The sequence below is a fragment of the Panthera leo genome, chromosome E3 (genome assembly GCF_018350215.1).
Source record: "Panthera leo isolate Ple1 chromosome E3, P.leo_Ple1_pat1.1, whole genome shotgun sequence".
Classification (NCBI taxonomy): domain Eukaryota; kingdom Metazoa; phylum Chordata; class Mammalia; order Carnivora; family Felidae; genus Panthera; species Panthera leo.
In genome coordinates this window covers 25,385,207-25,409,692 of record NC_056694.1, presented here as the reverse complement: position 1 = coordinate 25,409,692, position 24,486 = coordinate 25,385,207, and the positions used below count along the sequence as shown (strand labels likewise).

The following is a 24,486-nucleotide window of genomic DNA, read 5'->3' as shown; positions in this document are numbered from 1 at the left end:
CCCCAACAGGAAAAGAAGTCCATCTCCTACCAGAAATTGACCACCCCTATGACTCAGCCAATGAGAAACCATCATCACTCTGAACTCCTGTCCTGCTTTTCTCCAAGGGACTTCCCTTCAAAACAATCCCTCCCAGCCTCCTCCTTCTTCTCCATAAAATAAAGTTTCCTCTCCTTTATTTGTTAGTCTTGTCTGTGGTTTTGTGTAACTTGCATGTCCCAAATTACAATTTTCTGCTATTCCCAAATAAACCCATTTTTGCTGGTAAAATAACATACTTTTAAGGTTAACAGTAGGATCACTGTGGGATAAGTATTATCATCACCATCCCTACTTTACAGAATAAGAAATTGAGGCTCAGAGAAGTTTGGGTTTTCCTAAAGATGTGTAACTCATGACTGACCAAGCTTGGAATGCTCCAACATGTTGCCTTCTCTGGGCTGCTTAGTAGTGAGTTCCTCATCACCGAGGGTAATCAAATATAGGGTGGATGACCACATGTTGGCAAAGTTGGAGAGGAAATCTAATCAACAGATGACTGGTACAGTCCTCTATGTACTTGTGAAATACATGCACGAATCCCAATTTCACAAAGGGAGAAACAACCTCACAGAGTTTAAGTGACTAATGCAAGTAAATGAATCAGCTGGGACTTGAACCCGGACCTGTCTGGCTCCAGAATGCTTCTTTCACAGAGTCTTTCACAGAGTCTGCTGGGAGGAGTAGAGGAGTTGAAGCAGACAGTAAGTAAGTAGACAATGAAATAGGCAGAATTGTTACAAACATAATTGTAAAAGCTGTGAAGGAAACAAACTGGGTGATACAATGAAGTAGAAATAGGTGGAGAAAAGTCTGTCTCAATGGAGAGTGATCAGGAAAGGACTCTCAGAAGAGACAGAAACATCGAACCTTCACACCATCCTGGTTTGAGGATTAAATCTGGTAATTTATGCAATGTACTCAGCGTATTTGGAATCTAGGAACTGCCCAATAATTGGTAGCTATTATTAAGAAAAGTAAAATATTTCCTCAGAGATCATTGCAGAATCAGAGGGGCAGCATGCTTTGTCTCACCTCCAAAATCTAGATCTTTTCTCTCATGGAACAGGAGGGAGGAAGACAGTTTGGGGAAATGAGAGGCTTGGCAAATGGTCCTTGGCAGGCTCAAGGCTACAGCTCCCGCGGGCAGTTGTTTCATTCAGTGCTTGGTGACTCCCCTGCAGAGTGGAGAATGCCAAGGGACTAAGAGTCATCTCTGCCCACCATCCAGTAGCTGTGTGACCTTGGGCAAGTCACGTCTTCTAAGCATCTATAAAATGAAGGTTTCGGTCTTTAAAATGAAGTTCCCTTCTAGTTCTTTCTAATTCTGAACACCTCCTTCTTTCTTTCTGCAGACGTGTTCCCACAGTGCCCTCTTTTGGCCATTTAGTAGAGAACAGGGACTGTACATCCTCAGGAAGATAGGTGCTCACTATTAGGAGCCTGGGGAAACTTGGCCTGCTAACTACTCCCCTGTGGAAGATTTAGAAGCTTTAGGGGCACATACAGGTCAGTACACCAGGATAAGAGTCAGGAAATCTGACTTCCCACAATCACAGATTTTTGGGAAGCAAAACTTAAAGACTATTTATTGCAACAACAGCAACGTTAGCTAACATTTGTTTAGTGCTAAACATTTACCAGGCATGGACTAGATACTATACGTAAAGTGGTGAGTATAACAGGCGCAGGGCCTGCTTGAAAAGAGGCAACATTACATTGATACCCAAAGGATGAGCTCTTGCCCATCCTTTGGTTGGGCAGAGATTATGACAGCAAAACAGAGCATTGTGCAGAGGCCCTAAAGGAGTATTCAAAGAGCCAAAAGAAGCTGTGTCAATAGTGACTAGATACTGGAGGCTAAAGCATCTTGTAATGTTAAAAACATGTCTGGTCAAAGTACAGCCACCTTGGAAAATTTCTTGACAGTATCTACTAAAACTGAGTATACATACATCACCAGAAATAGGTACCTGTGCTCACTGACAGGCATGTACAAGAAAGCAGGATGCCTCACAATAGCTGAAACAAGCCATATGTCCACCAGCAATAGAAAGAATCAATAAATTAGGTCATATTCTTCTAATAGAATAATGTCAGCAGTCAGAATCATCAAACTGTAATTAAACACAACAACATGGGTGAAGTTCACAGAGATAACAGACATAAGCAGTCAGGCTCATGTTGGGCTCTGAATTGAGCATGGAGCCTGCTTGATATCCTCTCTCTCTCTCTCTCTCTCTCCCTCCCTCCCTCCCTCCCTCCCTCTCTCTCTCCCTCCCTCTCCCTACCACCCTGCTCACACACACACACACACTCTCTCTCTCTCAAAAAAAAAAAAAAAAGAGGGGTGCCTGGGTTGCTCAGTAGGTTAAGCATTAGACTTTGGCTTACATCCTGATCTCATGGTTTGTGACTTTGAGCCCGGCCTCATGCTCTCTGCTGTCAGCACAGAACCTGCTTCAGATTCTCTCTCTCTCTCTCTCTCTCTCTCTCTCTCTCTCTCTCTCTCTCAAAAATAAATAAACATTTAAAAAAGTTTAAAAAAATAAGTCAAGCTAAAAAGTTAATATGTGATTCCTCTTTTATAAATATAAATATAAATGTATATATATATGTTTATATTTACATATAAATAAAACAAAGTTCCTTGGTGCTAGTAGCTGGGATAGTGGTTGCCTTTGAAAGGTATTGTAACTGGATGGCACGAAGGAGGCTTTTTAGGAAGTGGGTACTGTTCTATTTCTTTAACTGGGTACTGGTTGTAGGGGGGGTGTTCCTTTTGTTAAAATTCATCAAGTCATATACATGAATGCATGATACGTGTATTATGCTCCAATAAAATATAGTAAAAGCACTATTGTGGCTACAAAGTGACATTACCTTTTTTTTTTTTTTTTTTTTTTTATCACAGTCACATTGCTGTTACCATCAGCAGGAGCAACACAGCCACAAATATTTTGAGGACAAGGCCCTAAGTGCTACTTTTCCACCTGAGAAATTGCAACCAGAGGGGAACACTTGACAAGGTTACCAGTTCCACTGAGTTCCTGGAGAGCGAAAAAAAGACTGACAAAGGAACTGGCACACCAAGCTTTTCAGAAAAGTGCTTGAGGAACAAGGGAGGGAGAGTTTGCTCCCCAGTCATCTCTTGAGTTCTGAGCTGCCTCCTGCTTGGCAGTTCAGAACCAGAGAGGCACTCTCCTGGGTTCTGAGCAATCCGAGGGTGTTGAGGCTGAGTTTATCAATGGGAATCTGCCTTGAGACAGTCTCAGGCTGGATAAAAGAGGGCCGTGCTGAGGCCAGAAGGTTTGACAGCCACAACCTGTCAATGACAGGGCCATAGAGCATTAAGTGTAGTGGAGGGAATGTTACTATCTTAATTTACAGATGGCCCAAGAGAAGTTAAGTAGCATTCTTAAACTCTCACATCAGCAGAAGTCAGACTGAAACAGGAATTTCTTACTTCCTGGTTCAGTGCACTCTGGGTACCAGTTTTCTTGTGGACATTAAAGGGGGTAGGATTAGATCATCTGTAAATCTCCTCTGGGTCTCCTAGTTTCTGTGACTCTTATGAGTTCCTGTTGAGTGTGGAAGGAGCTTGAGGATGTCTCAGGAAAAGTGGTTTTTATATCATTTAGCCTTGCCACAGTTAATTAGTGGCTGCCACCACACACCCAGACTTACACACATGCACACATACATGCACACACACATGTAAATACACATGCATAGATCTTGCTATGATTCTGAGGTAGGTTTTCAGTCAGCATTGTAGAACATCACTGGTCATGCAGGGAGGCTGTGTGGCATAAAGAAGAGCATATATTTTAAATTTAAGCAAATCTGAGTTCCAGTCTTGGAGTCTGTCACCTCACTGTGCAGTCTGAGCGAGTTATCTAGTGTTCCTTAATCACACCTTCTTTATCTATAAAATGTGAAATTTGAAGTGCTGACTGACCTATATGCACTGAATAGATGACAGGCATTTGCTATTGATATGATATTGAGGAGTGTCTTAAACCCCTATGCCTCAGTTTTTTCTTTTGTGAAGTGGGAACAACATCACCTTTCTCAAAGGATTATTGTGAGGATTAAGTTGGATAAAAAAATGTAAAATGTTTGGTGCACTGGTTTATACATATTAAGTGTTCATAAAGTATTTTTCTAGGTGCCAAGGAAGGAGATGGGTTCCTTCCACTTGCTCCGAGGAGTCCTGTTTCTGGCAAACACAAAGATTCTAAGAAATGGTCTCCTTTTGGTCACATCTAGGCAGTAAGAGGACAAATGAAGAGAGGTAAGAAGCAGCTTGATACATTACAATGGGAAAAATAGCAGGTGATGACGATAATCATGATAGTGCTGATGTTATCATCTGTGTGATGCTTCATGTGTTGCAAAGTGACTTCACATCCTTTATCTCCTTTATTTCTCTAGCAACCAGCTACTCCCATGGTGAAGTGTGAGGAGTGGGGGTGCTTGCATGGGTATTTTGGGACCCAGAGCCTAAGGGTTCTGCCCTTTAAAACTGTAGCTCTTCTCAATGAATTTGGAGCTAGGTTTCAGCATTGCAATAAAATATGTACAACCAGACCCGTCCTTTCCTTGTGAACACAAATCACAATACAAAGCATTTTATGGAACGAAACTTAATTCCTCTCTCAGACAGGGAACTCTGTGGACAGATCCTTCCCTCTTCTCTCAGGCCGAGTGGAGTTCTTGTCCCTTCTCCACATCTTGCAGCAGTGTCTGTCTTGGTCTCACACTACTGAGCTTTGGCTGCCTCGAATTTGTATGCCCTGGTTTCCCAAGCAGACCTGAAGCTTCTGGAGAGCAGGGCTTCCCTTCCCTCTTTGAATCCTCCACCTGCTGCTTCTAGGTGCTCCCCTAGGACAGAGATGCCACCTTCCCTGAATGTGAGTCAGGTCCTTTCTCACTGTTTCTGTCATCCTTCTAGTCCAGATCTTCCAGATGCTGGATCCAGAGCCTATTTTCACTGTGCCCCCTGGTTTGGACTTCTTGTCCTGGTGCTCAGCTGGGTAGGACTAGGGGATAGAGGAGAGGAAAGCTAAATGGGAGAGGAGACATGGGTGGAGTCTTGGCCTTGGGGAGTGGGATTCAAGTCCTGTATTTTATAGGAACATACGTATATGTTTATGTATCTGTGAGTGAGTGTGTGTGTGTGTGTTTGTGTGTGTGTGTAGCATAGGATAATGAGTGTCCCTGTGTTTTATTCTATACTAAAGTGTATGTGTCAGCATCTAAATGACCATGCATAGGTTAGTGTGCATGTTAGCACCTGTGCATCCGTGAATGTCAAAGCCTGTGTATGTGTGAGGGCCTCTGTTAACAAATTATATGTCCACACATGTCACTACACATGTATGTGTTCCCATGTGCCTGTATACAAGTGGGTGCATGTATGTATGGTGTTACATGTATGAAAATGAGTGCCTCTGTGTGTGTAGGGGGGCTTTGTGTATAAATGGAAGCAGAATACAGTGTCTGTTAAAAGTATTTTGGCTACCTAGGCCTAAGTATTTGGCTACCTAGACCTAAGCCCTGAATTCCTTGAGTGAGTAATTGCCTTCTTTAAGTCTTGCCTATCTCATCTCTAAACTAGGGATAATAGTACCTACCTTCAATATCTAATGTGAGGGTGGAATGATGAAATGTCCATAATGCACTTAGAATAATGCCTGGTGCATAGGATGTGCTAAAAATATTGACTGTTACTAAGTTATTCATGACAATAAATATGTAAGTGACTGGGCTTGAGGGCCCAGGTGAGGATCTATGTATGGAAATGTGTCTTTGGGCACCTGAGGTTGATATGTGTATCTGTTAGAATGTGTATGTTGGTATGGGTATATAAGCCCTGTACCTGAGGGTCAGCGGGTATGCATGCTTGAGTGTGACCTGCCTGTGAGTGCCTCTTTGTGTGCTTGTGTTCCACCAAATTGTGAACCTCTAAGGTCAGGGACTGTGTTTCATTCATTATTTTACCTAGGCCCTTGGATCTGGGACATAGCAGTTGCTCAGCAGATTAGTGTTGATCAGATGAATAAAGTAGGCTGGACATTCAGAGATTGTTATTCATTTAGCATACCCATTTGCGGAAAACAAAAAGCTGTTACTAGCTAGATAGATGACAGATATATAGGTAGATATATGGGGGGCAGGTAGAGTAGGAGAGTTTGTGATAGCTAGCTAGCCAGCCAGCTAGATTCATAGACAAATAGACAAATAGCCAGGGTTGACTTTTGTTAAGTAGAATCCCACATACTTTACACTGGAAGAGTTATTAGAGGTGATATGTACCAGGAAGTTACAGAACTTTGTCTTTGGTAACCCTGTAGGTTATGATGGAGTTTCTTTGATGGCCGGGAATCAAAGAGGAAGAGGGAATCACAGACAGGAGAGTTAAGCCCCCTACCTAACATCAACAAGAGTCTATTAGCATTTAATGTCTGCCTATTGGATGCTCATGTAGATTTGTATTTAAAGAAAGAGTTCCACTATAAATGTTAGAGAATCTTGTTCTAGCCCAGCCCTTTTATTCTACAGAAGGAAGAAGATGAGCCTCAGAGAAGGGAAAAGGTTAGGACCTCCTGACCTCTCTTTCAGGTGCATTCTCAGTGCACCTCCTCCCTTGAAATGTAGTACCTATGAATTCTCTGAGTACCGGGAAACAGAAGCAATTCCTCCCAAGAAATTCCCCTTTAAAGAAGCCACTATTATAGTAGTAACATCCTTTTGAAATGTCAATCCAGGAAATGCTGCCCTGTGTTTGAGACCTGCCCCTTCTTGTCAGCCCCCTTGGCTATGTTTGCATTAGATAAGACCACTCACCTGGCCTCAGATGTTTGGACCAAGGGAAGCACTCTGACTGAAACAGGGAAATCACATTACCCCTGGTGCAATTTGGATGTAGGGTACCAAGTGCTAGTTGGTCTCTGTGGTCCCTGAATTAGTAAGTGAGGTGAAGCTGCAATGTCCATATTTAATTCAGACATGGTAAATGAACAGGAAAAGCTAGTTTCAGGACAGGGGGGAATAAAGGAGACACCCAAAGATGTAAAGGCTGTGTGGTTTCAGGAAGAATGGCAGATGGAAAGACAAACTTTGGTTTCTGGTGGTTTTTCTCATATAGCCAGGTTGTATCTTCTGTTTTTGGACTTTTTGCTCTTGTATCCTTATAACTGATTCTCCTTTTGCCTGATTTGATTGGATTGGGTTTCTATTTCTTGCAAACACACTACCTCTGAACTTGAGAACACTTTGGAAAGTCTTCTCCTGGCAGATAAACAGCTCCACTCCACCCCACCCTGCCCGTGGCTTGGCCCTGATCTGATCATTTTTCCCTGAGGCCAACTTGGAGGGGCCCTGTGTGTAGCTGCAGGAAAGGGAAGCCTTCTCCATTTGTGGTATCTTTGTGGAGTGTTTTGTGAGAGCCCATTAGAGGTCTCAAGAAAGGGACTTCACTCATCCCCCAGGTACTGCTGCTATATCCCCATGGCAGGGTCGACACCGTGGGGACTGCTGGGACTTCATAAGCACACCACTATTCACAGCTAGAGTTGTACTCTGGAGTGACAGCATCTCTGCATCCAAACCAAGAAATCCCTCCAGCATTTGGGTCCCAGGGTAGGTTTTTGCTTAGCCCTAGGCATGTCAAAGCATGTCTACGGCATGGTGGGGGACAGAGGAGCAATGGGACCCAGTCTTCTCTGGAGTAGAGTCTCCAAAAGTGGACCCTTTACAATTATTCCCATGGCGACTGTTGAGATCATGATGGAAATATATCAGAGGACACGGGTGAAAGCAAGGATCAGTCTGTTCAATTCATCAGCAGTAAGAACAAGGGGTACTTGGGAAGGAACTGTGGGGAAGTGCCTTCTTTACAAACCCATTCCCCTCCTCTTCCCCCCAGTGACACAGCCCATCTTCCCTGGAGTTATAGACATGCTACATTTCTAGTAAAGGCTGGAGCCACAGAGGCATGTAGCAAGTCTGGCCTTGAGATCCTGCTGATAAATGAGGAAGTCAGGCCAGGCCAACAGAGCCCCCACTGTGAGAAAAAGAGGAATATAAAGGCACAGAGAGTGTTGAACAAGGAAAAACCCTTCTGTCTCCCAAAACCTAGCCTGTCCTGGAGTGTGTGAACACCAAGACTGTCTATGTGATTCAGAGAGAGAACCAGCGTAGCCAAAAGGTAACCGGAAGCCATCGCCAGAGGGAGGAACACGAGCTTTAAGGCCACATGCCCAGCTGAGGTCTCAGAACAGCCCAGCCAGAAGGACAGGCAGGAGAAGCATGGGCCAGGCCACCAGGAACCCTGAAATGGAAGAGAGATGCCTGTCAAGTGTTGGCTTTGGAGCTCAACAGCCAAAGCAAGCTTTCCTCTCTATCCTCTGCCTTACAAGGACAAGACAAAGTATATTAATATCTGTTCTAGGTTATAGCCCCTGGAAAATGGCAAAGGGGTCATATGGTAGAGGCAAAGCTATCAAATCATCACTTTTTCATATTCCTTTGGGCACATTGGAAGGCATTTTACTTCCATCCTCCTTTTCAGGAAGGTGGGACCATGTGATTGAATCTGGCCAGTGGAATATGGGTAAAAATCATATATGCTGTTTCTAGGCGTGGTCCTTAAAACCTCCTACAATGATTTTATATGTTCTCTCATCCACATCCAGGCACCAGAAGCCAAGACTCCAGCAGAGGACTTGCTGGGGATAGTGGAGTTGCCAGAAGTTACCAGAAGGTAAGAGCCTGAGTTCCTAATGATTGCAAAGCACAGAACTGTATCCCCCCAGTGATCTAGTGGGAAATAAACTATTGTGTAAAGGCACAGTAAGTTGAGGATTGTCACAGCAGCTAACATTACTTACTCTAATACTAAAGAAGTAGAAAGACAACAGAGGTTACAAAGCCTCTGAGGCCTGACTATTTAGCTTAGAATCCTAGCTCTACAACTAATTGTACAGGCCCAGTTCCTGAGTCTCTCCATGCCTGAGTTCATCTGTATGCACAACAGAAATATCACTAGCAGCTATTACCTCATGGGATTTTTTAAGGTTAAAGTGAGTAAATTCATATCAAGCATTTAGAACAGTGCCTGATACATGGTAAACACCGTATAAGTACTGGTTTTGAAAATTAGACCCTAAGATGTGGGAAGGTTGGGGTCATATCTCCTCTGAAAGTTACCATACACTCAGTGTTAATGAAAGGCATGGGTCCTAGATGATAGTTGCCTTATACTGGGGGGCCTGGGAGAGGCATGTGTACCCCTTCCCACCACAAGATGATAACCTCTCCCCATCCCACAAATTTCAAAGTAACATGCTAATGTCCTAGAAGGGAGGGTGGTGAAGAATATCACAATTTTCAGAAATATTAGTGTATGACAACCAGTTTGCAATTATGAAACAGGCTGAAGTTCAATTAATTCTAAAACACCAGAAATGTTTGTGGGAGATAGCAAACAATGAATGCCATAAGTGCCCTCTTGTGGCAGTCTCATACCACATAAGATTGATCCCTTCCTCTTCCAGAAGGCTCCAGAACCCGTTGCCCACCCTAGAAATTAGTCAGTCTGGCAGACTCTACTGGGAAGCCAGGTTGCTCCAGGCACTGTGCTTACCTGAAGTACTGGAAGAAATGAATGAGACTTGAGGTCTGCTCTCAAGCTGCCTTTAGCCTGAGCTCCAACCCCTCTCTCTGATGAGCACTACTTTTCTGAATGTTGTCTGAATATTAGCATTAAGCAAGCCGTCTTGAGCTTATCTGGAAACTTTTAGACTGTTACCTAGCTGGGTAATTAAGGGTAGAAAGAACTTTTTCATGTCTGGGTTCACCAATATAGGTCATTTGTGTGTTGGGGAAGGGCGAGGCAGTAAAATCTTAATAGCATTGCTTTCCCTTTGGCCCAAAATACATTTCTTGGATTGGTCTTCCTGTTGAACTGCAGTTCATCCACAAAAACCCCATTCATATATTGCCACCTGCTGAAATTCTTGCCTGACCTTATCTAATGCAATTAATTTACTCTTCTTTGTTCTCCTTCTGCACTACTTGTTTGTGATTTATTTGCTTATTGACTGTCTCATTTTTGCAGTTGTTGTTCATTCTGCCTATAGGGCTGTTCCTTTATTATTTATAAACCTGGCTTCTTTTTTTATTTGGTTCAAATATCACCTTCTGTGGACATTTTTTTATCCATTTACCTATTCTGGTATTTATTTTTCCTTCCTGCCTTATTAATAGAACCATTAAACATTGGTTAGGGACACGGCTACCCAGCATGAAGATTACATTTCCCAGCTTCCTTTGCAACCAGGTGTGACTAAGCAGTGGCCAATGAAATATAAGTGGAAGTATAAGGTGCCAGCTTCCAGGAATGTTCCTTAACACTCAGTGATTTCTTCTATATTCCCTCCATCCTGCTGACTAGATGATGATTGGAGCTCCGGTTGCCATCTTGGACCATGAGGATGAAGAATGTGGAGGGGTGAGCTGAAAAGAACTTGGATTCTTCATGACCTTGTGGTGCCACTCTGCTAGTCCTGGATTTCTTGCATCTAGACTTCATTTACATGTGAGTAAAATAAACAACTATCTTATTTAAGACGCTGTTACCCATGCTGGTAACTTTCTATCACATCACCCTCTTTTCTTAATTATCTCGCTAACTTTTTATTGCCTTTTCCCACACTGTAATATAAGCTCCATGAGGGCAGGCACCTGGCCTGTCCTGTTCATTATTATATCTTCAGCATGTAAAACAACACCTGGCACATGGTAGACAGGTACCAGGTATTGTGATACATACTTGCTGTTAAACTACTGGCCCCTGTGCTGCACTGCGAGCCAGATGTGGGACTGATTCATTTCCATGTCCACAGTTGTCAGCACAGGCTAACTCAATGTGCACTGAATTGAAGAGGGGGGAGAGAGGGTTGGGAGGGAGGGCAGGGACATAGGAGAAAACGATGTACCTGCAGTGCTGGGGGTTCCATTCGTGACACCAAGAGATGGAGCACCTGGGGACAAGAGCAGAGGTGAAGGTTTCCTCAGTCATGTGCCAGGGACTGTGGCACTGTGGCCGTAGCTGCTCCAAGTTCTTCTGGACCTGGTCACCACAGCCATCGACAGCCCACATTGTTGAGACATCTGTTGTTTAGCAGTTCCCTTTCTAAGCACATTTCATGGATTTGAAACTTAATTCTTCCAGCAGAGGGATTGTATCCCCATTCAACAGATGAGAAGACTGAGGCTTAGTTGCCCAAGGCCAAGTTGACCTTGTTGTAGGTAGCAAAGCTGGGATTTGAATCTAGTCTATCTGATTCCAAAATGAAAGCTCCTAATCTTCCAACTACGCTGTGGTACCACATGAAGCTTTTCAAGTTGAGGGCTCAGTAAAGAGGCAGGACAGTTCAAGGCAGAGCCTTCTTTACAAGATAGCCTCAGTTTATTCACCTGGAGAAAGGAAGTGGTAATAGTGGTTACCTCCTTAAGTTGCTGTGAGCATTCCATGTGACAATGCATGTAAATGTTTTGCATGGTGCCTGCCACGTGTGTTATTATTATTACTGTTGTTGTTGTTATTAACATTACTGTGTCCTAATTTTTTTAGGACAAAAAAAAATTGCTTTCACTCTTCTAGGTTTTTTGACTCCTCCTTTCCAGGGGTAATAAAAACTATAACAGTACTGCTAACCCATGGGTAGGATGGGTGAAAATTTGTGGAGCATTTGAAAAGCTTCCCCTACATCATGCCCCAGAATATTATAACTGGAATTTTAAAAACATAGTCATTCACCAGAAAACAAAGTTGGGTTAGGACTTAGACTTCACCCAAAAGGGGCTGAGGTAAGAGGACCTGGCAGGAGGAAAAAGGGAAAGGACACAGCCTTGGAATCAGTCTGAGCTGGGTACAGTTCTAACTCCCGCTGCTCATGAGCTGAATGATTTGGGGTGAGCCACTTAATCTCTCTGAGCTCTGATTTCTCGCCTATAAAATGGACACAGTCAGGAGGATGAAGTTAGAATATGGATACTGAGAGCTTAGCCTGGTCTCTAGCACACAGGAGGCCCAGCACAAGTGGCAAGTGCTATTATTATTACCAATGACCTTATGTAAAGATAGATTCACTGGTGGGGCCGGGGGGCGGGGGCTGCAGTGAAGAGGCTAAAAAGGCTCTAGGTTGTTATGATGGTGACGCCAGTTATCTGTGGTTAACTGTCAGCACTTGACCAGCTGGCCTTCCCGCCAGAAGTTGGCCACTTACCTTTCCGAGTGATGGGTCCCAAATCTAGAACCTGGGCTGGGTTAATAGCCACTACTTTGCTACGGAGGTGACTTCTTGAGCAAGACTGTGGGATGGAGAAATCTCATTATACCAACATTTAAAGGCACAGTTGCTATCCAGGCTGCCCCTGCAATGGGCATATCTGGCCCAAGGATGGGACCCCACCCACCCTATGGCCCTAACTCTGAGGCTGTGGTTTTCTTAGTTTAGAGAATCCTCACTGTGATGTCACACAAACCCAAGTTTGAATCTCATCTCCACTCCCTTTAGTTTTCTGATTTGGGACTAATGACTTCACCTCCCTACTACTATGAAATATACCTTCCTGGTTGTGAAGATTAAGATGAGTGTGTCTACAACACAGAGGCACATAGAAAGCACTCACCAAATGCCAACTACTAGCAGGCACTGCCAAATCGGGGTTAAAAGCATGGACAATGGGGGTACGTCCCAGCTCTGATGCTTTCTAGCTGTGTTGCCCTTGGGCACAAGACCTGAAGCTCAGGTTCCTCACTGTACAATGAGGTCAATAAAGAATCTATGTGAAGGGCTGTTATGAGAATTAAATTAGACAAGGCATATGAAAGTTTTAGTGTAATTCCTGACAAGGAGTAAGCACTAAAAAAGTCAATTATGAAATCATTCAAAATATGTCTTGTGCCAAGGAAACCTCATCAACAGGCTCCTTCATCTGTTCTGCTTTCCAGGGACACAATAATTGCCTACACATGGGCTTTTTGGAGGCTGAATGTCCATCCATTCATCCTTCTTTCTTTCTTCTCTTCCTTCTCTCTTCCCCTCCCTCCCTTCCTTCTTTCCATCCATTCATAAATCCAATAAATCCATATGGAGAGCCTACTAGGTATTAGGCCCCCTGTCAAGCTCTGAATAATTCACTCTAAAGTGATACTCACCGGCTGGCACTGTTCATTAAGGGAATCGCAGAGATGTATCTCACAATGCAGAAAAACTAGGTCATAATTTCCAGCAAACATGAACATCTGAACTGAGAACCGACTTTCTGAGGACACCCCATTCTCCTCCACGTGGATGGTGGAATCACGTTGATTTGGACAGCTGCGAGGGTGACAGGGTGAGGGTCTACATTCTAGAGCAATTCAGGGGACCTGAGGCCCTTGGCTGTATCTGTAATCTGTATCCAGTATAAAAACATCATCAAAGAATTAAAGAGTTCCCTGTTTCCCCCCGTCAATCCTGACATAGACTTTTATTTCTCTGGGTTTCCTCCAAGATGTTTATCCATCAGTGCATGTGGTTTCAGTTCTGCAGGGTACAGTCTCTGAAGTGAGATAGACTGCTTTCAATTCCAGCTAGACCCACTTTCTAACTAAGTGATCATGAGCAAATGACTTAACCTGTCTGGGCCTCACTTTTCCTATCTGTAGAGCAGAGACAATAATCCATACCCCCTGGGGTTGATGTGAGCATTTAGTGACACTGTCCATGTACACTGCTTAGCACATAGCTAAATTCGATAAGTATTAGCTAGTATGGTTTGAATCATGATATAGGGTATGCATTTTCCCTTTGCTTTTTCCAGGTAACAATTTCTATGATACTTTGTCCCATAACACTTGTCATTGGTGTTTTCATGTTGATTAGTCAGTGTTAATACCTATATAATAGTCCATCATTACTTAATAAGTCCCTATTTTTTAATTATGAACCTATATCCAAAGTTATAAAGGATACTGAACTGAAAAATAATTGGCATTTCTTAACCTTGTCCTATTTTGTATTAATGCTTTAGGCTAAAATTTCAGGAGTGATATTGATATTCCTGGGTCAAAGGGGATGTTCATGATCTGTAACACCAAATTATCTTCCAAAAGACGTAAGCCAATTAACCGTCAGGTAGGGTCAAAGTGATCACTTTCCCCCCAAATCTTATTCAGGCCAAAAGATAACTCAGAGTTGCTCATCACCTGTTTCTGATAATGAAATATTTTACAGGGTCATTCTTGTCTTCGGTGGGTGTGGCATAGCAGTTCCTCAACAACAGGTTAAACCGGGAGGTGTCCCCTCTCTCCAAGATGGCACCCACATAGAGCATAGATTCAACAGCCAGCACAACTGCAGCCCCTTCGTAAGGAGATGTGTAGTTCGGGTCTTGGAACAGGGCCATCCTGACAGTGAACTCTCCTGCCCCGTCCACACTGACGTTCAGAGAACTGAGAAAAGGAAAGCCATGAGAGTTTCCATCAGTGAGAACAAGATAAATCTAGCCCTGCACTTGCTTGAGGCTATGAAGGCAAAGGCACATCTCTGATCCCTAAAGGAACTATTCAATCACCCATTTAAGTTGAGCATTGAGTATCCCCTAGGCACTAAACTTGGCAAGTACATGAGTGTGTCTCCAGGATCTCCACCATTTCTCCCCACCTCACAGATCACTCATATCTCCTTCACTCAGAGAGTAACTGCAAGTTTACACCTCTGTCTTCCCCCCTGTACAATGGGACAAAAATGTGGATTCACCATTTTTAACAGCAGATTTCCTGTCTCCACCCCACAGTCACCAGTGAAACATCCATTTTAAAATAGAAACGACTTTAATTTTAATTTCTTATGAAACTTGGGGCCCCAACACAATACAGCCTGAAAACCATTGAACTAAAAAATCTCTAGTCCTAATCCTGCTCCTCTGTGAGCCCAGGAGGCAATGAGGGGATAGAAAGGGCACCCTGGAGTTCCGACACCCTCAGAAAGTCCCCCAGTGAGTCTAGAAATGCTGAGGAATCCATTCTGCAGGGCACCATTCCAGGCATAGTGAGACAGCAGTGACACAACAGATGAAAGCCTCTTCCCAAATGGACCCCCACCCAAATTGCTATTTGGTTCTCTTTCTAGTGAATTTGATGTGCTTATCCAATCAAAGCTGATCCTGGCTTAGATCCCACATCTACAGGGAAGCCTTCCTGCTCCCACCATCCCCAACCCACCAAAGCTAGGTCAGGGGCCCTTGCTCCCTGAGCCCACAGTGCCCTGTGCTTCTCCCACATTGCATTCATGTCACTTGTGAGTAATGATTGATATAATTAGTTGCTTAATTCCTTTCTTCCCCAAGATTAATGAAACCATGGTGTTCTTTTTGTTCCTTAGCATATTTAATTAACATTATTTCATGTTGCTACATTATTTAATGATAATAATCTTTAACAGCCACAAAATATTCTACTTCTGCCTTGTGCGTGCTGAACATTAATCTATGATCAGTAAATATCTGCAGAATGAATGATGGTAAGAGTGAGAGCTCCTGAAGGAGGTAGGCAGCATCCTAAGGACATCATAAACTGTGCTTGAAGTGAATATGATCAATGTCAGGGTTATGGGTCAAAGAGTGAGGGTCAGTGCCTTACCTTACAATGGGATTCAGGGCAGTTTGGAGGCTGACTTTCATGTCCAGTGGGTAGGCACACTGGAAATTGATGTTGAGGATGGTGTCTCTGATGATGAAAGCATTGACCAAGGAGAGGGTGTTTTTGTAGATGGCATGGGTTCCATTTCTCTTTGACATAAAAACAAGACCACATATATGCTTATGTGTATATAGATGTATCTGGAACTCATGCCTGCCTGACTGCAAGGTTGATGCTCTCAATCACACTGCCACCCTGCCTTCTGATTGCAAGGAAGCACAGGGGCCTCTTGCCCCAGTGGCTATGACACTTTATGGGAAAGGGTGTGAGGATCCCAGATCAAGAACTGGAATAGTAGTTTTTGGCCCATGGGGAGAACCAGCAACCACCATGCTTGCTCCCATGTTGACCGCTCCCACATCACCCCTGATTAGAGTAATCATAATTGTAGCTTACATTTATTGAGCTCAATCAGCAAACATGTTCTAAACTCTTCACGTGAATGAACACGTTCACGAATGTGTAATCTCGCCTTCGACCAGAGGCCCAGAGAGGCTAAGTGACTTGTCCAAGGTCTTACAACTACTGAGCTGGGCTTCACAGCCCAGCTCCCACCCTCTGGTAGCTGTGGTATAAACACCACTCACCTCCAGGATGTTTCCGCAGGCCCTAGCCTGGGTAGGGCTGGTCACAGACATCCAGTTTCTGTCCTGTCTTTGCATGGTACTGCTGCAGTTCCCGTCACGCAGGTAGGTAATGACCTTATCCCCAAAACCTAGGCCTCCCAGCAGACACTTGTCCAGTGACACCTTGATCTCCTTGGCCCCACAGTCCAGCTGAGGCTGCAAACCGTGAACATCTGGAAAGTTGAGAAGAGGATTGGTGGAGTGGACAGGGCTCTGGAAGCAATGGGCAGAGCCCACATTCTCTGCCCTTTGGAAAAGCCCCCATCCACCAGGGAGTAGAGGGTAGACTAGTAGGTACTTGGGACCAAGGTGGGATTCACACCCAGGCTTGTGGCAGATGAGGTTGGCAAGGCCCCTGGCCCAAGATTTCTAAGCATCCTATGTGCAGGTGTGGGGAGAGCTTTCATATCTCAGGGATCAGGAATCGGGGTTTCTGGGGATTGGGGTCTTTGGCGAAGCAGGACTATCCTGCCTTTCAGACTAGAATCAAAACTAGACACACACTACTCTGATTGCCTGGCTTTGTGAAGCCAGTACATCTGACAGGTTCACAACCACTGTATTTCGTTCATTTGTTCATTCACTCATTCATTCATTCCATTCATTCATTCATTCATTCAACATTTATTCAACAAATACTGCTTGAGCAATTACCTTCTGCACCGTTATAGGTACTGGGGACACAGTGTTTGTCAAAACTGACAAAATCCCCACGCTTATATAGAGAGCTAACATTCTCATAGGGGAGATGGATAGTAAATTAAGAGAAATACCATTTCTATTATATTTATGAATGCATTGATTCAAATACATTTACTAACCACTTTCTCCATGTGGGTGGCACATTCAACACAAAAATAAACATGGACACAGCCCGAGAGGATTCCTTGGTCTTACCTAAGAACCAACATGTCAATAGCTTATTATAATGCAATATGGGGAAAGTACTAACTGAAGTGTGTGCTAGGTGCAGAGGGAGCACACAAGAAGGTATATCTGAGTCTTTCTGTTAAGTCAGGAAAGATTCACAGAGGGCTGAAACTTAGTAAAGAGTAGGAGCTTTGCAGGTGTATAAGGCAAGTGAGGGCACCACAGCAGAGGTGATGGGAGAGGATGGTGTGTTTACAGACATGCAGAGCTCAGAGGTACAGGAACTTAGAATGGTTGGGGGTGGAGTGCAAGAGATGGAGAAGTAAGCAAAAACGCCAGATCACAAAGGGGTTATTCCTGGAAGCAAAGGGACTTGCTAAGTAGCCACCATTGAAGACTCAAGGGCAGGCCACCTGCTCACCCAGTCACCTGACAGGACCTGCCAAGGATGCACCAGGAGTCTCCAGGTACAGGGAGGGCTTCCTTGAAGCCCAACATCTGATTCTGATTCTGTGATGGCCCACATCCCAGGAAACAGCTCTGACCCTCTGGGGGCTCGTCTACCCAATGAGCAGAGAGAGACTTCATGGAGAGCAGGGTTGTTTCCTTCCAGTTTCCTGCCCCTCATCCCTACCCCACTCCTGCTAGGCACACTCACGCACCACCTGATCCACACTCCAGCCCAGTTTTCCAAACATATGCTTGTGCTTTCCCCTCTGTCTAGAACACTTTCTCTTCCACAGAGAAATTGGAAGTGTGCTGGGAGTGTGCTCAAAGGAAGGCATGCTTGTGGCAAGGGCAAGAGTCTAAGGCCCTCATTAGAATCCTAGGAAGGAAGGAAATAATGGGAAGCTCATCCATCCCCCATCCAGGGTTTAGGGCTTGTTTATGGCATTTTTTCTCATGGGTCATCTGCCTCTGCTTGCTTACCTCCTGGGACAAGAACCTCATCGCCTGACAATCCTGCCCATTTGGACTGCTCTGATTTAATGTTCACAATTACCCTGTATGGTGGCTATTTTTACTATTCTCTTATTCCTCTTTTACAGATGATGACATTAAGGCTCAGAAAGTATAGATGCCTTGTCTCAGGCCCCAGAGAGCTACTAAGTCACAAATCCAGGACTAGCAAAAGAGTCTGCCCTTGTTTCTCACATGCAGATATTTGAATACAGGTTCCACACTAGCAGGGTGCTTGTCCGTAGTACCTTTCACCCTTGTGGGTCAAGCTGGCTCATGCCAGAGCTGCTTTCTGAGACCATGGTCCGAAGACTGACCTGGCAATTTGTTGTGTCCCTGCTCTCCCATCCTTGCAAATGGCTTTGAGAACTTTCATTCCCTGACCTCAGTTCCATCCCCACTGACTCTGGTCTATACCTTGTCCTGACCCTCAGAGGCTCCCTCCCTGCTGCCTCACTCAGCATCCACCGGTGGCACTGTTCCCACATCCCAGCCCCACCAAGCCACTTACCAGAGCTGTTGAGGTCCTGTCTGCACAAACAGTCCCATGTGCCGTTGAGAAAGCGGCACTCCTCCTCCGGGCGGCAGGCCTTCTCACACTTGGCCTTTGCAGTGGAGGGGTCTAGGGGGTGAGGCACAGACGAAGAGGATCAGAATGCAGAGCAGGGCCATCTGAGGCTATCAGGGCCAACTTTGTCATTCTACCAGGACACAGAAGTCACATCCAAGGATGTGCAATATATAGTGGAAGGGTCAAGCCTCAAACTTGGATTTTCTGACCCCCAATCCAGTGAAATGAGAACCCAGAGGCTGCCATCCTAATGCTTACTGCGTGGCAGACACTGTTCAAGTATTTTCCACACATGAGCTCATTCAATTCTCATGGTAACTGTTTGACTAAGTAGCATAGTGGTTAGGCATATAGATCACAGAACGAGAGTGTTTGGATTCAAATTTCAGCTCTGTCATGTTTCTGCTCTGTGACATTGGGAGAGCTGCTTAACGCCCCAGACCTCTCATCAGGTATAGTTATACAGTATCTCTATCTCATGAGACTGGTGTGAGGATTAAATGAGTTAGTAGTCTAAAGGGCTTTGGATAGGAGCAGAAACACTATGCACTGGCTGTTACTTTTGCCATTATCCATTTTTTCAGATCAGAAAACCCAAGTTCAGAAAGATAAATTGAACTGCCCAAATGGAATCTAAATCTGAGTGAGCCTGAGTTCTTCGTATTATGCTACACATATGGTATATCAGGGGTATTTCACCCTCCAATCTGAATTTCTGGCCGTACTTGAAATGTTGGAAGGCTGGCAACCTTGGGTGACATCCCCACTGGGCGGTAACTGGCAGGAGTTGAATCCAGGCCGCTCTGCTTAGTCTCCTGGCCTGCTCCACTCACTCTGCTGAGGCCTGGCAAGTCACCCGGTAGCTGGTGGCCCCGCCCCACAGCTGCCCCCATCTCTCTGCGGCTCACCTGTGCAGTATCTCAGATTACACTTGGGGGTGCCCTCCAGCTTGTATACGTGGAACTCGCCCGGGCAGGCCTTCACCAGCACCTGGGTCTTCCAGAGACAGCAGTTGCCGCTCCAGTGGGCACAGGCGGTGCGGGTGACAATGCCCTCCCCAAGCGTGGGGTGGGTCCCATTCAGCCACATAGGAGCATCTGTCTGGCAGCGGTGCATTGGGACACAGGTCTCTGGCATCCTTTCTCCTCCATCTCCCACAAAGCGGTACCAGCCATGCTTGTCCCTGTCACACACCCGGCTTTCTCTCGTGTTCTCTGTGCTTCGAGAGGGTTCGTCCAGGCGGGTGTAATTCTGGCAGGGGTCATAGGAACTACTGTTGGTGAAGTATCTGTCACCTGGAAAGCAACAGTGTGCTTAGGTTTACTGAGCATCCTCAGAGCCCACAGGATTTTTATCCCCCTCACCTCCCCCCAACACACTCTGTTTTCAATATGCTTAAGGACCCTAATGAGGACATGAGGCACACAACCCATTCATTAAACATTAGCCTTCATCACCTTGGAGTCAGAATAATAATGAGGACTTTGTGTGGTATTTTATAGGCATTAAGAACACTAAGGTCTCCACCCTGCACAGTTCCAAGGGGCATCCTTCACATTGAGCGTGGTGCCCTCCCCCAGTCTCTAGAGTTCTGCAGTGCTCCCCTGTGCAACCATATACTATGGTCCTGTCTGACTATGTATTATAAATGCAATACAGGCTGATTGGAAAAAACTTCAAATGTCATTAAAATGAATAAAGTAGTAATGAAAGTTGTCACCAGTCCATTCCATCCCCAGAAATATCCATAAATTGATTGTATAGTCTTCAGACTCTTTCTATGCATATGTTTAAACTATAGGGTTTTTTTAATGGGTTTAATGCTGTACAGCTTTAAAAAAATTTTTTTTAATGTTTATTTATTTTTGAGAGAGAGAGAGACAGAGTGTGAGCAGGGGAGAGGCACAGAGAGAGGGAGACACAGAATCTGAAGCAGGCTCCAGGCCCTGAGCCGTCAGCACCCAGCCCAATGCGAGGCTCGAACCCACAAACTGTGAGATCATGACCTGAGCTGAAGTTGGATACCTAACCGACTGAGCCACGCAGGCACCCCCTTTTTTTTACACTTACATTTTTTATTTAATGTATCATAGACATTATTTAATATATCATAGACATTATCAGTAGATACAGATCTAACACAAGGTTTTTCAACCTTGGCACTACTGATATTTGAGGATGGTTAGTTCTGTGTTGGGGCAGGCAGGTGTGGGGGCATCCTGTGCATTATAGGATGTTCAGCAGCTTCCCTGGGCTCTTTTCACTAGCTTTCAGTAGCTCCTTCCTCCTGGAAGTTGTCTCTAGATATTGCTTAAATCACCCCCAATGGAGAACCATTGGTCTAACATGACCCTTTCTGATTTTGCTGATCTGTTTTTAGCAGATTCAGGAACTATGATGTGTGAAGAGACTGAGAAGTGAAGGGGTGGGCTGGTCATTCTGAGTTTAAATAAGCTCCACACCTGCTGGCTGGATGACCTTGACAGGTGGTTCAACTCCCCTGAGACGAATCTGCAAAACAACACCTGTAGCTAGTGGTTCCCAAACTCCCTCCATTCTCATGTCTTGAGTCATGGTGTTTGCCACATCTGTGTCCCCCTGTCCAATTATCTACTTAATATGTTTCTTTTAATGCTTCTCTTTATAAAGTTGTTTCATCCTAAGGAATAATATCTGTGATACCATAGGTATGTTGTACTAGTTACAGATTTTTAATACACATGAAAAAATATACATAGCCATCAAAAGAATTTTTAAGAGTTTGCCATGCACTGCTGTAGTCTTCCTGGAATATGTCCCCTGTTTTGAAGAAATAAAACCCTAAAGCATTGCTAGAGGATTAAATGAGGTAATAAGTGTAAAATGCCAAACACAGCACCTGAGTCCTAAGAGGAGTTGAGGCTGGTTCTCTCCTCCAGTTCTGATTTACTGAACGGTGTGAGAGCCTGAATTATGGACTAAGAACACACACAGGATTGCATTCTTGTAATACACAGTAGAGGGGGGTTTTAGAAAAAAAAGATTTTCAAGCCTTGCTTATGTATGTGCTTGTTTTAAGGAAATAAGTCACTGCACTTGCTGTTCTTGGATTATTTCCCTCCCACACGCTGTGTTTTCCCAAGGGAGACCATGAGCTGAGTCCCTCCTCTCCCCTCCCCACAGCCCCCTCCACAGTTGATACAGGCAGAGATTTCACCCTGGTGTTGAGCCTGAGGATATTTCCTACAACCATCTAAGGTGCCCAATCCACAGATCTTTCAATGGACCCCCAGAAATCACTACCTGCAATCCTTTCTTTCTACAGATGAGCAAACATACAGAGGAAGGAGAAGGTACTTGCCAAAGCAAGGGCACAGAGTGACTGGGCAATTCATGTCCCCATGAATCTGCTATCTGAGCTCCACATATCTGGGCATAGGAAGTTATATTAACTGGCTCCATGGTCCTCACAGTGGGGATTTCTGATTTGAGTCTTTGAGAGATTATGGCTGCATTCTGGTTTCTCTCATCTTGTTCCCCTTGACTTCCAGCTGCTGAGTCTTTGCTTTAGACATGTCCCTGTTCTCCTCACTGACCCTGAACTGCTTTCTCTGCACTCCCCCTCTCCCCAGGTTTGGTGGGCCATCTGAGATGCCAGATGAACAGAGCACATACCTTGCTGTTCTGTAGATGCCAGAGTCAGAATGCAGGAGGCCAAGGCCAGCCACAAGACATAAGAGCCCACCATCATTTCCATAAGCTGAGATGTGTAGGTTACTCAGCAGCATGCAGACTCTCCATGCAGCTAGGGGGAGGGAAAGACCCAGATACAATCAGGGTGACAGAAGTCATTCCTCTGGGTATAAGGGTTAGAAAGAAATTCACATCAGTTCAGCACCATGGCTTGTACTCAGCCCCTTGCATACCTTAGCTCATTTAAGGCTCTGAACCACCATCCTGGGAAGGTACTATTATTGTTCCCTTTTATGGATGAAGAGGGAGATGGGACTCAGAACATATTTATCACAGAAATATTTACTGAGCTCCTCCTGCATGCAGGCACTGTGCTGGAAATTAAATAGCTTGTTTAAGACCACAGGCCCACGTTCTCAGAAACGGACCTATGACTTCCTTCATGAAGGACTGTGTTGTTTTAAAGCAGGCGTGACTTGCAGAAAGGAGGTGGGGGTAATGAGAGTAGGTGGCTTGCCAAAGGGATGAGGTTGGCATCAAGAGAACCAAAGGCAAGCTTAGAGGTGGCCGGTGCTGTAGGACGTCCTAGAATGCCCCAGGTTGGTTCTTGCTCAGGTACAGGTAGAGACTCTGGAAGACTGGATGGAGGAGAAAGTTAAAGTGCTGTGAGTATCTACAGACAAAAGTAGCAGCTGCTTTCTTAGTTCTGTGTATCAGGTGCTGTGCTAAGAGACTCCTGAAGCACCCTATATACGTGTAGGTTTCTGTGAGTGTGGGACCATGTCAGACTGAGCCCCACATAGCTTGCTCCTAGCACAGTGTCTGACACACAAGGGGGCTCACTAAAGGTCTGAGCAGTAAATGAAAAAGTAAATGGGGGGGAGGGAGGGCAGAAACAAAGAGCTATGAAGAGCCTGCCAACATTCAAATTAGCAACATTCCCTTTTCTGGAAAACTTTGCTCGGATGGACAAATTTCTGATGACTTCTTAAAGCCTCTGGAAGACTCAGGTTGAAGCTAGAGATCTGTTTCTGGAAGGGATATCATGAATATGTTAGAGAGCACGCAGGTCTGGCAGTTCTTAGGGATGAGATCCCAAGTAGGGGCCTACGTTCCTGGAGGACGGGCAGGGTGAGGAGGCAGGAGGCATCTGTAGACCTGGAGTAGCCAGCAGGTAGCTGGAATTGTGGTTGAGTTGGACACAGAGTGATATCTGGAATACTTGATAGGGCCAGGATCCAAAGTCCTTGCTGTTTCTGAAAGTTGCCAGAAATAAACAACCCTAGCACATCCAGTGGGTCAGAGATGATAGGGGAGCGCCTACCAAATCAGGAGAAAGCCTGCTGGGTCTTGAAGTAGGACTTACCTTGGGGTAAGAACACAGGGTGGCCCTCGTCTGTCCAGCTCTGGGAAAGCCTACTGTGGACCATCCTTTTATTGTATTTCCCCACCCACGTGGCTATCTGTGATTGGTGCTGAGGTAGGACTGGAGTTAATCTCCCAGGTATACATTGATCTTGTTGGGTGTATGTAGGTAAGATAAGTGATTTACCACAGAAAATAGTGGAAGAAGCGTATGTGCTCCCCAACCCCCCAAATAAACCAATGAAGCTGGTGCCATATTTATTACCAGAAACCAAACACTAATCAAAAGGGAGCTTAATACCCAAAGGGAAGTGAGAGTAACCAAACAGCACTTGTTTGCACAATGGATTTCCAATTGTACCTTGTGTTCTTAGCTAATCACCTTAAAACACTTCTGCTTCTGTCTGGATGCCATTCCACTCAGGGCCAGTTAGAGCAAGGGAATAAATAAGGAAGTGGGGAATGGGTGTTTCCAATTTTTGGCCCATAGACTTTATACACTTTTAGATACTCAGTGTTGAAGAGTCTGGGAAGGGCCAATTTGGGGATGGTGAATTACGGAATATCAAAGGACAGATAAGGCCCCAAGGCAAAATGAGTGTCAGAATCACCTCTTCTCCAAT

At 44.8% G+C, this 24,486-nt stretch overlaps 2 protein-coding genes across 7 annotated transcripts in view; one reads left to right on the top strand and one right to left on the bottom strand.

Moving 5' to 3' along the window:
• Positions 1-24,486, top strand: part of ACSM5 (acyl-CoA synthetase medium chain family member 5) — a 185,331-nt gene that overhangs the window by 66,136 nt on the left and 94,709 nt on the right. For 4 of the 6 annotated variants that reach the window (XM_042921777.1, XM_042921776.1, XM_042921775.1 and 1 more), the window contains exons 3-7: positions 1,395-1,548; positions 2,954-3,068; positions 4,211-4,336; positions 8,742-8,809; positions 10,502-10,645. The gene's annotated coding sequence lies outside the window, so the exon portion shown is untranslated. The remainder of the gene's footprint in view (positions 1-1,394; positions 1,549-2,953; positions 3,069-4,210; positions 4,337-8,741; positions 8,810-10,501; positions 10,646-24,486) is intronic. The other 2 variants (XM_042921778.1, XM_042921779.1) reach the window with 2 other exon arrangements.
• Positions 7,870-23,897, bottom strand: GP2 (glycoprotein 2). Its single transcript, XM_042921787.1, has 11 exons — positions 23,865-23,897; positions 22,481-22,610; positions 19,735-20,121; positions 18,767-18,877; positions 16,387-16,598; positions 15,740-15,888; positions 14,306-14,551; positions 13,274-13,436; positions 12,339-12,423; positions 11,046-11,090; positions 7,870-8,377 (listed from the first exon to the last, which is right to left on the bottom strand). The coding sequence occupies exons 2-11, from the start codon at positions 22,560-22,562 to the stop codon at positions 8,319-8,321; spliced, it is 1,539 nt and encodes a 512-aa protein (XP_042777721.1). The 5' UTR covers positions 22,563-22,610; positions 23,865-23,897; the 3' UTR covers positions 7,870-8,318.

Excerpts from the sequence above, each read along its gene's own strand:
- GP2 (XM_042921787.1), bottom strand. The coding sequence starts at position 22,562 with ATGGAAATGATGGTGGGCTCTTATGTCTTGTGGCTGGCCTTGGCCTCC. Across the intron at positions 20,122-22,480 it reads GGCATCTACAGAACAGCAAG|GTGACAGATACTTCACCAAC; the intron begins GTATGTGCTCTG and ends GTTGCTTTCCAG. Across the intron at positions 18,878-19,734 it reads TAATCTGAGATACTGCACAG|ACCCCTCCACTGCAAAGGCC; the intron begins GTGAGCCGCAGA and ends CTCACCCCCTAG.